We start from the raw sequence: 11,103 nt of genomic DNA, 5'->3' as shown, positions 1-11,103 counted from the left end.
GAACTTTCAACGCCAATTCGACAACCAACTACATACACATATCCATGTGACTTCACTCATACCTTTTCTTCACCCGCTGCTGTTTGTTCCCTCGTAAAAGGGTAACCATCTCAAATCAAACGCACAACAAAGTTGTCACTGCCACCAGAGACAGGATAGAACTTATAAAGGACGAAATTGTGGACCCGAAAAGAGTAAGAAATGCCTGCGGTCAAGCGAAAAGCTGCCCCTACGCTGGGTGCTAAGCTCCAGAGACGTGTTCGTCCGAGATTTGAAGCCGAGCCCGACTCGGATGTGGAGGGGAGCTCAGATGAGGCCCCTAGTGAGGAAGAAGGCGGCGGCTTTCACACAGGCAGCGACACCGAGGAGGAGGAGGAGGATGAAGAGATTGAGGAGGGCAGTGAACCAGGCAGTGACGATGTAAGGGTTTTTGTTTTTTTTCTGTTTTCTTCAAATGGGCACAAAAAAACAATACTATCATTTTTTTTTTTAAAAAAAAAAAAAAAAAAAAAAAAAAAAAAAAAAAAAAAAAAAAAAAAAAACTACGACTAATGCTCAATAACAGGACTCCGACGCACCCTCAGAGCACGGCGGCGCCGGCATCGACGCCTCGCAGCTCTCATTCGGTGCTCTCGCCCGAGCCCAAGCCTCTCTCGGCGCACTGAAGAAAAAGAAGAAGAAGAAGGGCGGCGATGAGGACGGCTCCGATGACGATGAAGAGAAAGAAGAGCCCAACTGGAAGACCGAGATCGAAAAGGGCATGAAGGCCAAGGTCGAGAAGCACCACCGCACCAACAAGCACGCGCCCGTCGAGACGACCTCCAAAAAACCCGTTTCTCGGCGTCGCGACTTTCTCGCCAACGAGCCCGCCAAGCCCAAATCCCGGGACCCACGGTTCGCGCCCCCCGGCATCGGCGGCAGCTCCGGTAAAAGCGTAGTAGATGAGATCAAGGCGCGCAAAGCCTACTCGTTCCTGGACGACTACCAGGAGGACGAGATGAAGCAGCTGCGGATGGCCATCAAGAAGACGAAAGATGCCAACGAAAAGGAGGAGCTGCAGCGGGCGCTCCTGTCGATGGAGAGCAAGAAGAAGGCGCGCGCCCGCAAGGATAAGGAGCGCGAGCTGTTGTCGGAGCACAAGAAGAAGGAGAAGGAGCTCATCAAGCAGGGCAAGACGCCCTTCTACTTGAAGAAGTCAGAGCAGAAGAAGCAGTTGCTTGTGGAGCAGTTCGCGAGCATGAAGAAGAGCCAGGTCGATAAGGCGATTGAGCGCAAGAGGAAGAAGATTGCAGGCAAGGAGAAGAAGGCGTTGCCGTTGGCGAGACGGACGGCTGAGGATAGGTAAACGAAGGGGAAGAGTGGATTATTGCTTGCTTGAAACACTGGGGGTATACTATAAATGGCTGCATGGGAGACATACCTAGGTATCAAGGACTGATAGATGAAGCAGGCGCGCAAAAGGTTGGAATGGTAATATTCACAAATATTGTTACAAATCACCCCACAAGTGCTGGCTATGCTTTTTGAGGTGATCTTACTCGGTAGATTCCCTATAACAGAGAACATTCGGCCGAGATGTACAGGAAAGAAGAAAGAATCACTTGCAGAAACTCTGGTCTAACCCTCCAAATCTATCCCTACCAGCCCGACTTCCAGCCACAGTAGTATCATACATACACCTCACTCACTTCTTCCCGAAATACTCCGTCTTCTCCAAAGCCTTCTCAAACATCTCCCTACACCTGACCCTACTCCCCAGCCTCGCGCACAACAAAAACGCCCCACTGAGCTTCCTGTGCAAGCTATACGTCTCTTCCGGCGGCGGTGCCAGCCTCTCATGGATCATGACGGGGATCTGCGCTTTGACCCTCTCCGTAATCGTCTGATCTCTGAAATCATACACTTCCGGCGCACTCTGCAGGAACGGCTCAGCCAGTGTAACGACACTAGTGATATGCGCCTCCAGCATCGCTCTACTCTCATGACCCGTCAGATACCCCAGCTCTTCAGAGAGGGACTTGACCGCGGGGCGATCACCCCGCGACGCGGCTTCGAGCAGGCGGATATACAGCGAGATGAACTCCTCCGGGTATTCTCGGCTAGCGCCAAAGTCGAGCAGCTCCAGCCGTTGTTTTTCGGGGTTGTACAAGAAGTTGGTCCAGTTGGGATCCGTCTGCATGAACTTGAACTCGGTGATCTCGCGCAGACAGAGGCGCAAGATCTGGGTGCCGATCCAGTCCTTTTGTTCCTGCGAGAAGTCCTTGACGCGCGTGACGCCCACGCCATCCATCCACTCCATGGTAAGGACTTGCTTGCCTGAGGCTTCCGCGTAGATGTGCGGGACGGCGAAGACGGCGTCTTCTTGCCCATCCGCGGCAAGGAGTTCCCTGTAACGGGCGCCGCACTCGGCTTCCCTCAAGTAATCACATTCCCACGCCAGCTCGGTGCGCGCATTGTCGATGGTCTTGTTCAGATACAGGCCTTTGGGGAGAAGCTTGGTGGCGGCCAGCAGGATGGCGAGGTTGTCGAGGTCCGAGTTAATGGAGTCAGCAACGCCGGGGAATTGGATCTTGACGGCGACGCGGGCGCCATTGGACTTGAGCGTGGCGCGGTGGACTTGGCCAATGGAGGCGGCCGCGATGGGTTTCTCTTCGAACTCGTCGAACAGGGAGCGCCAGTCGGCGCCCAGGTTGGAGACCAAAACCCGGTCGCGCTGCCAGGCCGGCATGTAGTCGGCTCGATCCTGGACGCGCTGGAAGACCTCTTGGATTGTCGGTGGAAGCATCTTGGAGTCTTGGATCGACATCATCTGCCCCAGCTTGAGGGCCGCGCCACGCATCCGAGAAAGACGGGAGACCAGCCGCTCGACGTTGCCCGGGCTGAGCATGACGGACCCGGAGCTGCCGCCGCCGATGGCTCGGCTGAAACCTTCGCCGATAGCGCCGGCCATCATTCCGGCGGCGAGACCGCCGTAGTTCCATAGTCTGCTGATGCGGGAGGCTGGGACCTTGGACTCGCGGAGTTCGTGGCGGGTAGAGGCTGGGAGAGGCGAGCCTGTGAGCTCGGCAACCAAGTCTGCGTCCTCTTGCGAAAGCTTAGTTGCCTTTGTCTCTTGTGGTGTGGGCTTCACGGCAGCCGGGGGAGGAGCTGGCGTGCTCGCCGGGGCTTCCGCGACCGGAATCGGCTTCTCTTCCGGCTTGGGCTGCCTGGCCTCTTCAACGACCGTCTGGACTGATTCCTGTTCTACTAGTGGCTGAGTGACCTGGACTTCCTCCTCCGCCTTAACCTCAACCTCGGTCGTCTTAAGTTCCGGGACAACGGCAGGAACCGGCTCAGGAGTAATCTCAACTGCGGGAACGGTAGGCTCCTTGCTCAACTCCTCCAGAATCTTGGAACCCTTGTTCGTCATGAAAATGCTGCTGAGATCGACACCAGCTTCTTCACTATTGGCCCCGCCCTTCAGGGCTGCCAGGTCGGCTGGTATCCCCGGTATTATGCTCTTGACGCCGATTCTTGGTGGTTTGGGGAAGGGACTGGGCTGAGGAAGGGGTTTCCGGTCTGCCCATGGTGCAGGAGTGAACGGTTTGGAAGTCGACTTTTGAGACTCTGGCGTAGCGGCAGACACCCTGGCCTCAGATACCAGTGTTGATGGGGGAATCTTGGGCTGGGCAGCAACCGATGCTGAAGGCTGCTCAACCGGCACCTCTTCCTTCACCTGAATAACCTCTTCAACCCGCGCCCCCTGTACTGGTTGCTGACTCTGACTCTGAGCCACATCCTGCTGTCTCTGCTCCTGCTGTTGCGATTCCGGTTTCTGTTGTTGATAATGTTGCTGCTGCTGCTGGTGTTGTTGCTTGCTTCTCCCAAGGTCCTTGGCTAGGCTGGCAATACTACTCGTCTTAGTGTATCTGTCGATCTGGCTGGCCCGGAGCGCAACGTGTTTGCCGGCAACGGAGCGGGAGGCATTAGCCACGGCAGCCAGGTCTACAAGCAAGTCGGCAAATCTCATGTTGTGGATAGAATGTGACAAGACCAATGACGTAGTTGAAAAGAATAACGAAAGGAAAGGATGAGTGAGGAATCAGGCGGCGTATTATGGGACGAAAGGTTACACTCCCAGTCGCATCCTCTCATCCAATCCAGTGGAGCTACCTACTTAGTGTAGGTCGAGGCAATGACGGAGTGACCTGAGGGTTGAGTATGGAGAAATAAAGTGTTTGGTAGTGGATGAAGTGCCGGAGATAGCGGACGATGGGCGCTGAAGTGACTTAGGTTGTAGTGACGAGGGAGGGAGACCGAAGGGACGCCGCTGCCAAAGTCGAGCCGCAAATTTTTGGACTCGGCTCGGCATCGTGAGAACGGTCCAGGGGCCCCTGCTAGCGTGGTAGCGTCCCGGAAACTTGGTAATGCAACCCTTACCCATTCTTAGGCATGTTCCTCTCATCTTTCATCTTTCATCGTCCACTCATCGCTTACCACTTGGGGCGTATACATTATGTACAATGTAAACTTGCACCTTGGAATACGGCCTACCTGGCTTCATTCCCAAGCATTCTGCTAGCCAATCCAATTCATCCTAGAGCGACACACCGTCTAACCGGCTCAGTAGCCGTCATGTTTCTTCCAAGTACCTCTACCTAATTTCAAACTTCTATGTGTGACGCTCATGTCGTCTGGGTATCATATTGCTCAAGAGAACTCGCTCCTCCGTTCATCCTTTCATCAGTCTATCCTTCCCCCCTCCCTCCTCATTTGTTTACTTCATCGGATTTCGCAGACCAGATGTCTTGACTTTTGGCGTTGCAGCAGCCCTTGGTGTCCTTGTAATCTCACCACTAAACGGCGAGCTGGGAGTCCGACCTCCGGAGCTACCAATCTTGCTCCATAACCTTTGGGCAGCCGGCGTCAGTCCGCCCGAAACCCGGGGACTGCTCGGGAACTTCGGTACAGGCGTACGCTCCACCTTTCCAGTCAGTCCTAGCTTCGCTGACGTTCTCTTTGATTGTGATATCCGCTCCACCATACGATGATGTAGCGCCTCCTTCTTTCTTTGCTCCTGAAGATGAAACGGGTTTGGCGTTGCGTCACCTGGGCCAAGATCGATAACCGGGAGTGGTGTTTTGGACGTTTTCCGCTGAGGTTCTGGTTCTTCGTCATCGACAAATGCGTAGCCATTAATCCGTGGTGTCTCGCCACCTCCTCCGACGCTGGTCTCTGTATCGCAAGCACGTCGATTGCCCGCAATCGCATTCCTAACATCCGAGAGTGACGGTGATGAAGCCCTTGTTCGGTTATCTTCGGGAGGCACATAGGGTTGCGGGACTCTGGTGTTTTCGTAAATGATCCTCTTCGGCTCGGCTCGTGATTCTCTCTGCGTCCGCTCGGCCGGCGTCTCCAACACCCCGTCCACACCTTCGGGTGCGAACATCAGTTCGTTGTTTGGTTTTGCTTTCCAATGTGCCGGGGCAGCTGGTCGGTCGTCATCCTTGCTCTTGATCGCTAGACGGTCCTTCTTGAAACCATCATCCACCAGACTCTTCCCGCTCTCGAGCAGCTTCTGTTCCACCTCCCGTTGCTTGAGTTGTTGCTTGGAAGGTAGCTTGTTTCCGTTCCACAGCCAAGCGTACTTTTCTGCTCTCTTCTGGTTTTGCTTATCCAGCAACTTGTAGAAACTCTCGTTGTCCTCGCTAGTGTATCTCGCCTGGAATGCGCCTAGGCTCATTTTCGTGTCCAGTTTGCTGTTTTCCTGCACTGTCCTCGAGGATACCGTACTCATCGGGGTGTCGCCGGCGTAGCCCATGGGCGTTTCTGAACCGGAGCCTGTGGGAGCAGAGGGGAACGAGCGGCTAGGTGTTTGATGTCGTCCGGGAGTCATTGCTTGCTGCAGACGCTGGGTGGCGCTTGAAATCCATTCTGGGTCCTTTGATTCCAGCGCATCCAGATACTCTCGCTGTGATTCTGCTTGTTGTAGGCCCGGAAAGAAGTCGCGGGCAATAATGTGAGATAGAGCATCGGTATAGCTGTCTTCATCGATGACTCTCTTTGGCCGTTTGATCTTTTTCGCAGGGGGTGGCGGTGGCATCAACTCGGTGTCGGTCCTCTTGCGGACAAGCGCCGTCGACGTCGGCGGTTCCGAAGCCATGGTGAAGCGGCTGAAATCGATAGACTGGAGGTAGGAATTTGCCGACAAAGCGTCGGCCAGTTCGTGTCCCAGGCAGAGAGGGTGGTTGTACCTAGGTATGAAAGTACTATCGTTCGTTGTCGGGGATAGAGCGAGGTGTCGGTCGCGTGGTGTAATTATTCATTATTTGGAGGCGACCAGGTAATTCTTGGCTTGTGCTTAGGACCACTGTTAGGTTGCCAAGACCGACACACAGCACCCGCCCGTTCTGATACAGTAATACGTACTTTCAAAATTACACAGTACAACAAGGGCTCCACTATGGACCAGAGGCCCCACTTACTGAGGTTACTCCGGTGTACTATAATAAGTTCACCTTCCCATGTCATCGCAGACTTCAAGGGAACTCTCCCTTCTTTTTTTCTACTTCAAAGTTCTTTTGAGCTACTGTTTCCGGCCAAGGATTTCGTCCCTTGCCTTGAGACAAAAGCTACGGCAGATATGTCCCGTGAGATCCCTGTTGTTCTCGGGCAAGGATACTTCATTGTTGGGACCAGTGCCTCATCGTTGGTAGGTAGTTGACATGTCTGGAACATGCGCAATATTCGATTTTCTTTCTGGGAGTATGGAAAGATGTTGATAGCACAATGCCATGGCACTGTCGCGACCCCTGTTTACCTCGTCTTTTCGTCATGGAGGATGGTTGAGTTCTTACCTGCATCCCACGGCATCACTTGATGCAACGTCGTAATAGGGATGAGGTCGAACAGACGGGCATGTGAGACTCGTCGCATATCATCGTCTAGGATGATATGATGAAAGATTTCAGGAGGCTATCAAGATATCAAACCTTGAAGAATTATGCTTATCTATGTATAACAGCACGTGGGATGGTCTTCTTGACTTTTCGGATGCCTAGCAGTTCGGGCTGGCTTGATCATGCTGATGGTCTTGGTTTGTTTGATTGGCTGAGTCCGGGGTTTGTTGTGGTGGTTGCCGACCCAATTATGGACGACTGACCCAACCGTCCGTCCGTGAGCCTGCCTTGTGGTCTTGATCACGACAAAAGAAAGGAGGATTTCAGAGTCTTCCTCCTGTTTGTTGCCCGGTTTATGCACCTTCAAGCACACTATCTCATTGGTAGAGTGTGATGTAAACCGCAGTCAACCACAGATACACTTTCGACATACATTAGTACTCCTACTGTCATCTCCTCGGCTCTTTGAGCAATCTTCTTGTTGTCTTTTTTTTTCCATAACGAGGCAGTCAGCACGCCGATGATCGCAGACCTTGACGTAGATTTGGTGTCACCAGCCCGCCACCTGAACTCATTCTGATACTTCCCATACTAACAGAGACGAGCCGACTGCAAGAGAGAATATTGAAGGGAAACTAGGACATTGGCCGAGGTAAGAAAGACTACTTTTCTACTGAAAAGTGCTTTTCGTCCCCAAACACCTTTACGATTCGTCTTGTTAGCCACAACAATCATCTTTGCGACATCGTGGTCCTGCCATTTTGCTTTGGATTGGCCTGCCTGTTTTCTTGTCTTCTTGTTGAGGTGATCTTGTTTCCCACCCTCTTCAGCCTCCTATGCGCGTGCCAACGCCCACCTCAGCGAGACATTCCAATATAGCCTTAACATCTGACCCCTGCCCCCAACCGGCCAACCTCATTTTGTTGGTGACAAACCGTTACACCAAATGCTTGCATTCATCTTCTTTCGCTTGGCTGAGCCTCTGTGCAGAGTTTTTATAGCTATATCTCTCTGGATCTTTTCCCAACTCTACGGCTTATCCGAAGCAATCCGCGACGCCATCATGAGCCGAGTACTATTCGATCACAGGGCCATGGCTGCCTCCCCCAAATCGCTCGCCGTAAAAGGAAAGAACTTTGCCTGGACTGAGAAGGTCAAAGAGAAGCAGGTCGAGCAATCCGAAGAGGAAGATCCCGCAGACAAGATGTGCCCCATCTGCCACGAAGAGATTGGCTCTCCCAGCTCAGAAGGCATCGTCGAGACGTGGAGTATGCTGCCGTGCGGACACATGTTTGGGAGCCACTGCATCAAGCACTACATCCAGATGGTGGCCTACGACCGACCGCAATGCCCCATCTGCCGATACTCGCTCGTCCACGGCTGTGGACACCCCGTCCTGCCCGCCTTGTTCGTCACTGAGGGCCATAACGCCGCCAAGGTCAACAAAGCGACGATCCGAGCCCTCACCATGACATCCATGCAATACAATTGCGCATATTGCACGGAGATGATTGCTAGGGGGAATAGGGTGGTGGCCGCGAGGCACGGCAGAAAACGACAACGCACACCGAAATGGAAGCTTTTGCTGAAGAAGATCTTCAGTTCACCACTAGCGATAGACAGGTGGGGCGATCTAGAGTCGGAGTATGTGATTGCTCGATTTCCTGAGACTCGATTCGACAGTTGGAATGGCGCGAGGGATTATGAGTGGGAGTGGTGGTGGAACAAGCAGGCGTTGACAACGTCGGCTTCCTCGACAAGTAAAACGGCCTGAACCAGTCTTGGAGGTGTTGAATATGGTCTGCTGCAGAGGAAAAGAAGTGAAAGTTCGGATGTTCATTCGGGGATCTCATACCTTGTCCTGGGGTGGAGTACTAATCACTATCCTTTCGTCTTTCTTTATACACAGGCGTATTGGGAAGATAGCGGGTGCATTTGTCTTGTCTTGTCTTCCGTTGAGATGGAAGTGGTTAAATGATTGAGATGAGAACGGGGTTGTCTGGGGGATTGTACATTTAAAAGAGTCGAGATAGGGGTGGCGTTGTCGCGGGCAGGTACAAATGGAGCCTTGGTTGGATTTTACGGAGCTTGGGCTGGACATCTTACAGGGGTACTATAGGCGGCAACCCCGCGCTAGCAGGGCTCTTGGTGATCAACCTAGTGTAGTGGAAATCCCCACCTTCCGTCAATGGCGGCATCTTAACATACACAGTACTTCAACCTTTTCTTCGTCAATTTACGCGACGCGCGAATCTTTGCTGCTTGGTTTACTTTGTCAACTAGTATCGTCCGAACGTATTCTTATTGAGTCGAATTGACTTAGTTACTGAGTATCGGAGAGATGCGCTTCAAAACAGAACTCAGAAATATCCGCACCTTTTCGAGTGAGTCCCTGTCCCAAGTCGCCTGCCTCCATACCTAGTCTAGGTATCGTCTCACTTCACCACATATTCGCCTGGTTCTGACTTGTATTTCCCAATTCCAGAACTTGTAGCCGCCCTCAACACTTTAGAAAAGATTGCCTGGGTCCGGCTCGATGATGATACAGTTAGGTTTACCGTCATCCCCGACACTGGGTCGCAGGTGTGGGCCTCCCTCTCCGTCGACACCATCTTCGACAGCTACCACATCCAATCCAACGAAGCCAACAACACCATCAACCTGGAGCTTCCCCTCGGCCCGCTCCAACGAGCTCTCAAATCCGCCCTCAACAGCAACCATGCTAGCTTGCGTCTCACCAAGCGCGACGGCATCCCCATGCTCTCCATGACCATTCACACCATGACCAAGGACGCTCCATCCGCCGCCCGTCGGAACAAGAACAACAGCAACAACAACAACAACAACGACGACCAAATGGGCAGCTACAACGACGACAACGACCCTTTCTCCGAAAACTCCCTCTACCAACAAGAGTCCCTCGAACTAACCATGAAACGCGAGCGCGAAAAGGTCATCACGCAAGACATCCCCGTGCGGGTCCTGCACCCGGACACAGTCGAGACCATTATGCAGCCGAAAGTGCGGGAGCCAGACGTGCACATCATGTTTCCCCCCTTGTTACAAGTCAAGGCGATTTCGGACCGGTTCACCAAGCTGGCCATCACTACAGCCGCCTCCTCCTCGTCCTCTAGTAGACGCGAAGCACAGAATCCCAAACTAGAGCTCTCAGCCACCATGCACGGCTCTTTGCGTCTCCGGTTAATAGCCGATACCCTGGACATTACGAGTGTCTGGGACAGCTGTCTGGAGAATCCCGAACTGGACCCGGCGGTGCTGCCGGTACCGATTGAGGAGCATCCGAGCACGAAATACAGGGAGGCTGGGCCGGATAAGTGGGCGACGGTCAGGGTAGATGGGAAGGATTGGTCAAGGGTGTTGAGTGTGGGCAGGCTGGAGGCGAGCAGGGTGATTGCGTGCTTTACGCACGAGCATGCGCTCATACTGTATGTCTATGTGAGGAGGGCGGATGATGATTATCCGGGGGTGGGGGCCGGAAGGGGAGGGGATGATGGGGATGATGTTGTTACTGTTAGTCTTTTTTTCTTTTCTTTTTCTTTTCTTCTCCTTTTTGTCTCCATCTATCTGGAGTATGGACTATGACTAACGTTTTCACCGTGATGACAGTACTACGTTTCATCTATCAACACGTAATCATTATCAGAAAAGGTTTACTCGTTATCATTATACCCGACTAAAGATTTGGTTTTCACATGGCGTTATGGGCGGAATACGGGAAGGGACACAGGCAGGCTGTATGAGGCTTTTCCAACTTGAGGTTACAAGCCTGGCTGAAGTTGCAACAAAGGACAGTCGCACGATTCACTGCGTCATGCATGATACCATGCATATAAATGGAGAACAAGCGTTTGGTGCGCATTGGCAAGGCAATAAGCTAGAAAGATGTTCGACCCATCGACAAAATATTGAGTGTCATGGGAGAACATGAAGGTCAACGGCCAAAGGAGCCACCATGTTATGGCGTAGAACAAGAATTCAAGAAGAAGAAAAACCAATGAACCTCAAATAGGTAAACAGAGAGTCAGCAATCACAATCATGACCAGCCAGCTATTTATTTATCACATACCTATCTTCTTGGGCTGTAGTAAATTGAGCATGCTACTACTTGCCCCCTTCACATCTCATCCCCCAATCTCCTCGGACCTTGTCCACCACCACCATCACCACCATGCTAACCTTCCCCCTTACTGTATAACCCACCTC

General features: G+C 52.6%; 5 protein-coding genes across 5 annotated transcripts; 3 read left to right on the top strand and 2 right to left on the bottom strand.

The window, feature by feature from the left end:
* Window positions 1-26: 26 nt before the first annotated feature.
* On the top strand, window positions 27-1,623 carry NCU03824 (hypothetical protein). Its single transcript, XM_956120.3, has 2 exons — window positions 27-420; window positions 566-1,623. The coding sequence occupies exons 1-2, from the start codon at window positions 202-204 to the stop codon at window positions 1,343-1,345; spliced, it is 999 nt and encodes a 332-aa protein (XP_961213.2). The 5' UTR covers window positions 27-201; the 3' UTR covers window positions 1,346-1,623.
* Window positions 1,448-4,301, bottom strand: stk-25 (serine/threonine protein kinase-25). The gene has a single exon (XM_956119.2). The coding sequence runs from the start codon at window positions 4,007-4,009 to the stop codon at window positions 1,685-1,687; it is 2,325 nt and encodes a 774-aa protein (XP_961212.1). The 5' UTR covers window positions 4,010-4,301; the 3' UTR covers window positions 1,448-1,684.
* A 92-nt stretch (window positions 4,302-4,393) lies between these two features.
* On the bottom strand, window positions 4,394-6,294 carry NCU03822 (hypothetical protein). Its single transcript, XM_956118.2, has one exon. The coding sequence runs from the start codon at window positions 6,140-6,142 to the stop codon at window positions 4,757-4,759; it is 1,386 nt and encodes a 461-aa protein (XP_961211.1). The 5' UTR covers window positions 6,143-6,294; the 3' UTR covers window positions 4,394-4,756.
* Window positions 6,295-7,334: 1,040 nt separating this feature from the next.
* On the top strand, window positions 7,335-8,984 carry NCU03821 (hypothetical protein). The gene is made up of 2 exons (XM_011396301.1): window positions 7,335-7,530; window positions 7,869-8,984. The coding sequence occupies exon 2, from the start codon at window positions 7,942-7,944 to the stop codon at window positions 8,650-8,652; it is 711 nt and encodes a 236-aa protein (XP_011394603.1). The 5' UTR covers window positions 7,335-7,530; window positions 7,869-7,941; the 3' UTR covers window positions 8,653-8,984.
* Window positions 8,985-9,085: 101 nt separating this feature from the next.
* Window positions 9,086-10,963, top strand: NCU03820 (cell cycle checkpoint protein). The gene is made up of 3 exons (XM_011396300.1): window positions 9,086-9,262; window positions 9,364-10,409; window positions 10,506-10,963. The coding sequence occupies exons 1-3, from the start codon at window positions 9,220-9,222 to the stop codon at window positions 10,530-10,532; spliced, it is 1,116 nt and encodes a 371-aa protein (XP_011394602.1). The 5' UTR covers window positions 9,086-9,219; the 3' UTR covers window positions 10,533-10,963.
* The last annotated feature ends 140 nt before the right edge of the window (window positions 10,964-11,103 follow it).

The sequence above is a fragment of the Neurospora crassa genome, linkage group V, assembly GCF_000182925.2.
Source record: "Neurospora crassa OR74A linkage group V, whole genome shotgun sequence".
NCBI lineage: Eukaryota > Fungi > Ascomycota > Sordariomycetes > Sordariales > Sordariaceae > Neurospora > Neurospora crassa.
Note: the sequence above shows the minus strand (reverse complement) of the source record. Positions and strands in the feature narration are given on the sequence as shown.

Excerpts from the sequence above, each read along its gene's own strand:
- NCU03821 (XM_011396301.1), top strand. The coding sequence starts at position 7,942 with ATGAGCCGAGTACTATTCGATCACAGGGCCATGGCTGCCTCCCCCAAA.
- NCU03820 (XM_011396300.1), top strand. The coding sequence starts at position 9,220 with ATGCGCTTCAAAACAGAACTCAGAAATATCCGCACCTTTTCGA. Across the intron at positions 9,263-9,363 it reads AAATATCCGCACCTTTTCGA|AACTTGTAGCCGCCCTCAAC; the intron begins GTGAGTCCCTGT and ends TCCCAATTCCAG. Across the intron at positions 10,410-10,505 it reads ATGGGGATGATGTTGTTACT|TACTACGTTTCATCTATCAA; the intron begins GTTAGTCTTTTT and ends CCGTGATGACAG.
- NCU03824 (XM_956120.3), top strand. The coding sequence starts at position 202 with ATGCCTGCGGTCAAGCGAAAAGCTGCCCCTACGCTGGGTGCTAAGCTC. Across the intron at positions 421-565 it reads GTGAACCAGGCAGTGACGAT|GACTCCGACGCACCCTCAGA; the intron begins GTAAGGGTTTTT and ends GCTCAATAACAG.
- NCU03822 (XM_956118.2), bottom strand. The coding sequence starts at position 6,142 with ATGGCTTCGGAACCGCCGACGTCGACGGCGCTTGTCCGCAAGAGGACC.
- stk-25 (XM_956119.2), bottom strand. The coding sequence starts at position 4,009 with ATGAGATTTGCCGACTTGCTTGTAGACCTGGCTGCCGTGGCTAATGCC.